At 45.4% G+C, this 5,000-nt stretch overlaps 1 protein-coding gene across 1 annotated transcript in view; it reads right to left on the bottom strand.

Annotated features, from left to right (window-relative positions):
- The window catches only part of mpp7a (MAGUK p55 scaffold protein 7a), a 67,606-nt gene that overhangs the window by 54,805 nt on the left and 7,801 nt on the right, over nt 1-5,000 (bottom strand). Inside the window, exon 3 of the mRNA XM_047817431.1 lies at nt 4,698-4,778. Coding sequence (XP_047673387.1) covers nt 4,698-4,778 — 81 coding nt within the window. The remainder of the gene's footprint in view (nt 1-4,697; nt 4,779-5,000) is intronic.

The raw sequence follows: 5,000 nt of genomic DNA, 5'->3' as shown, positions 1-5,000 counted from the left end.
TATTTTTTTGTCTCTCCCATCACCCCCCCCCCAGACGGCGGCGGCGGTGAATCCGAGCGGATCCCCAGAGGAAAGACGAGAGATTATGAAGTTCTCGGTCGTCTTCAATACTTCACGCGTGCTAAGCGTGAGAAATGGAGGAGTGAAGAAGAAGAAGAAAAATGAAGTAAAGGAAAGATGAAATTTGGAGGTTGATTATTCGGCCTCTTTAAGGATGATGTGTGTGTCAGGTGCTGCTGGAAACGTTTTCTTTTCCTCTCTCCTCCTCTCCGCTTCCTCTCGTTTCCATGATAAAAACGCATTCCGGCGACGAGCCACAGATTTAAAAAAAAAAAAAAAAAAAAAAAAAAAAAAAAGACGAGGCTGTGGGTAAGTCGTCTGTTTCGTGACGTGAGATTGAGACAACAAGAAAGAAAGAAAGAAAGAAAAAAGAGAGAAAGTCACTCCGAGGTGGAAAGCAGAGGCACCGTCGACTCCAACTCTCGCAATATTAACTCAGGAGTGTGTGAAATTTCATCTTTGTTATTAACACCATTAACATTCCTCCGTCTCTCCTCCGTCTCTCCTCCGTCTCTCCTCCGTCTCTCCTCCGTCTCTCCTCCGTCTCTCCTCCGACCTCCAGCCCGCTTTCCACAGAGAACAAGCGAACCATCGTACAGAAAAATAACCACAATCGCTCGTCTCGTCCTGCTGTCCAGGATGTCGCTCCACACACCACAGTGCTGTCCAGGGCTGGGTCCTGATTGGTCAGACATGACACCCTTAAATTAACCCCCTCCTTCAGATACCTTATCGTTTCTATAGTAACGGCTCGTTCGCGTCGGACGCTGCACGTGAACGTATCGCGTGTCCGTATATGGTATCGTGTATCGTTGCCATGCCGATGATTTAATTCCGACACGAGCTGATGAAGGAACCACTGATGACTAAATAGTAGATAAAAACGAGGTTGTTGTTTTTTTTTAATTACCGACAAATATTAGCCGCGTCGTAAACCTCGCACTAGCGCACTGTTCTACAGTGAGCGGTGTGTTCACACCAGAAGAAGTGCACTTTAACGACCCGGAGGACGCTTCAGTTATTCAGCTGTGGAACGTTGGACACTTGCAGATTTGCTCATGTAGAGGAAGGGGGCGGAGCTACCAGGCAACAAGACCGAAACGTCAGGATGGCCGACGACACTCAGATCGAAATGAGCTAAAGCTAGCGCCGGCCAGTTACGCGCGTCATTCGCCGTCGACTAGGAAACGGTGTTTACTTCCTGTCAGTGAAAAGTGCTGGCGTTTGGTTAAACAACACAACACGAACGTCCGACATTAACGCACTGGGCCCTGGGGTACAGAGGGCATAGTGTGAGTAGGAGGCTGTAGGAGGTCATCTGGGGCACAACTGGTGTTACTATGGTAACGGTGATTTATGTAAATGAAGGAAGGAAATAAAACTTGATTTTTTGCAGTGTTACAGTAAGAAGAGGTTTATGTCTCTAGTCTCCGGTGTCGGTGCTTTATAGCTTTTAGTGAAAATGTTTAAGAGCGTGTGTGATGCTAATGTGTCTCTCTATCCCTTTATCTGTCTCTCTCTCTCTCCTCCTCTTTCTGTTTCTTCCTCTCTGTCTATCATTGTCTCCCTATCTGTTTGTCTCTGTGCCGGTCTCTCTCCCTCCTTATCCATCTGTCTCTCTATAACTCTATCTGTCTGTCTCTCTCTAGCTCTATACACCTGTTTCTGTCTCTCTAGCTCTATATATCTGTCTGTCTCTCTCTCTAGCTCTATATATCTGTCTGTCTCTCTCTCTAGCTCTATATATCTGTCTGTCTCTCTCTCTAGCTCTATATATCTGTCTGTCTCTCTCTAGCTCTATATATCGGTCTGTCTCTCTCTCTAGCTCTATATATCTGTCTGTCTCTCTCTCTAGCTCTATATATCGGTCTGTCTCTCTCTCTAGCTCTATATATCGGTCTGCCTCTCTCTCTAGCTCTATATATCTGTCTGTCTCTCTCTCTAGCTCTATATATCTGTCTGTCTCTCTCTCTAGCTCTATATATCTGTCTGTCTCTCTCTCTAGCTCTATATATCTGTCTCTCTCTCTCTCTAGCTCTATACATCTGTTTCTGTCTCTCAACCTCTATATACATGTCCATCTGACTCTCTCTACCTCTATATACCTGTCTGTCTCCATGCCTGTCTCTCTCCGTCCTTGTCCATCTGACTCTCTCTACCTCTATATATCTGTCTCTCTCTCTGCTAATGGGACACACACACATCAACACTCCCTCTGTGTGTGTGTGTGTGTGTGTGTGTGTGTGTGTGTGTGTGTCACACACGAGCACCAACACAGATTTGGAGCTCTACTATAATAACCGAGTGACAGACATGCAGCCTGCTTCTCTACTCCAAAGACAACGCGGCAGAGGATTTATACGTTTATAAAGAAAAAGGGAATCAGCAGAAGGACGTGTTCTCCGTGTGAACTTCACTCACTCACTCACTCACTGCTGCTTCGTCAGGTCTAATCCGGAGCTACGAGGCTGTAATCCAGAGAACTAATCCCAGATCTCGTAGCTACAATAAACAGGGACTCGACCGACAGTAAACAAACCCCAGTTATCTGTACGGTAACGATGGCGATCTTCAGTCATTACAGACCTGACGTAAGCTCTGCTGACTCTCACTCTTCACCTCCTCCAGACAAAGTAATGCCACAGATGTTGGTTTTGTTGCTTATATTGTTATTACACAGTAATTACGTCTAACGTTGTTATAATTGGAGATAATCAAATAAATAAATAAATAAATAAATAAATAAATAAATAACAAAAAAAAATATATATTCATTTTACGATGAATAATTATCCTGCTTTTTAAAACACTATGTGCGTTAGGATATTTAAAGAGACCCTCATGGTGCAGATAAACATTGTCCAATAAGCCTGAGGAGGATAAAATAAACAGTTCCGATGGGTTTATGTTTGAGTGGCGGGTTCAGGTTCAGGTTCGTCGTATTAAAACCTTTGGCCAAGTTTTCCTCCACATGAGATTTCTTTTGAACCTACACGGCAAACCGAACATTTTTCATCGCTTCTGGAGTCGCCACAGATATTCCACAGCGGTGAGGACATGACTGCAGGGCTTAAGTTTGATCTTGTGTGCGTCCTTACGCGTTACGTCGTTATCTTGCGATCGGGTGTTCCTCCGGCGCGTCCTCGTTATTAACGCGTTACAATCTCACCGAGACCTGAGAAAGTACTGTTCGGAAAACATGTCTGAAAAGTGTCTGATGGCCACCGTCTCATCGTCTACGCCCTGTAGTTAGCGCCATAGCATAATAGACGGTGTGTGTGTGTGTGTATCGATCGGTACGGATGATCCACGCTGCCTCGGTACGACACACTTCAGTATGCTGCCGCTTGCTGACTTCATTTATACCTAGCTTTATTTCAGAGTTTTTCTCATTAGACTAGCATGGACTCTAATAATTAGCAACTGGCTAAAATTCAAGCTAATGGTAATGGAGATTTTAGCATCACCTCTGGGGGATAGAAAATAAATATATATACACACATACATACACACACACACACACACACACACACACACACACACACACACACGAAAAAAGCTTGTTGAATTGTTCAAATGTGTATGTCGGTTGAATTGAGGAACATAAACACAATTAGTTTGTAGCTAGTAGAGTTAGCGTGCTTAGCTAATCCGCTAGACATTTACAGCATTTAGCAGACGCCCTTATATCCAGAGCGATTTAGATTTTTATCTCATTTTTATACAACTGAAAAATTGAGGGTTAAGGGCCTTGGTCAGTGGTGGCTTGGTGGACGTAGGAATCGAACTCACAACCTTCTGATTGGTAGCCTGACACCTTAACCACTAGGCTACCACATCCCCAGTGCCCACATCCCCTCATCCCCGTCTCCTACCACATAGACAAATGCAGATACGAATGAAGAAGTGAAGTTGATGTTGTTGTAAATGAACCCTGGAGCTTTGTTTTAATCCCCCAAGACTCCACAAGGTCATTTTGACCAAACAGAACTTGACCTCTGACATTAAAACCCTCCTGAGCTTCCATCAGTCGCTACGGTAACGGAGAACATTAAGAAGAGCGACGGCTGCATGCTGCTCCGTGTGCCGACCTCAGCGTAACTCCTAACACTATGATCTTATTACTGGTCAGAGCTTGTGTGTGTGTGTGTGTGTGTGTGTGTGTGTGATTGCTCGAATACCCTCTGCGATATAAACACACGAGCTAAACGTTCGGAATGAGGAAACGGTCACTGCTGCTTTTGTCGCTGTCAGGATTAGTGAGACGTGACTGAAATGTGTTTCCGCACGTGTGAATCATAAAGACGCTGTTAAAGGGGAGGTCAAGGGATCTGATTTATGTCTGCTCTCAGCAAATAGATGGTTTCCAGTCGTAACTGAGAGCGATATGGTTACTGTAACGCACAGAGACGCCATTCAGACCCACGGTGGACATCTGCTCACACTTTAGGTTTCCCTGAGGAACAGGAGGAGGAGGAGGAGAAGATGATGGAGGAGGAGAAAAGGAGCAGGATGAGAAGGAAAAGATTGTGAGGAGGAGAATTTAAAGGGAGAAGAGTGCGAAGGAGAAGTATGGAGGAGCCGGACAAGCCATGGGCCGTGGGAGACACAGAAAGGGTTCCTGGGACACTCTTTACCTTCACATGAGGTTTGGAGAGCAGCTTCAGCAGCTCGGTGATGTCTGCACTCAGAGGCTTCATCTGGAGCTCTTCAGACAGCTGGGAGAGAAGAACAGAAGAACATGAGTTCACACACACATACACACTTGACAGCATTCACTCATCGACCCGTTCCTTCATCTCAGGCTAACTTCTCATCACACCGCGAATGAACATACGAACGATCGGTCGCACTGCCGGTGCTGGAGTTAGTAACTCTTTACTGCCACCCAGTGGACAGACGTGGAACTGCGTCACACGGCACACTTCAGTAAAGACGTG

This window comes from Tachysurus fulvidraco, chromosome 8 (genome assembly GCF_022655615.1).
Source record: "Tachysurus fulvidraco isolate hzauxx_2018 chromosome 8, HZAU_PFXX_2.0, whole genome shotgun sequence".
NCBI classification, from domain to species: domain Eukaryota; kingdom Metazoa; phylum Chordata; class Actinopteri; order Siluriformes; family Bagridae; genus Tachysurus; species Tachysurus fulvidraco.
The sequence above is the reverse complement of the archived record's forward strand: the minus strand, read 5'-3'. Positions and strand labels throughout refer to the sequence as shown.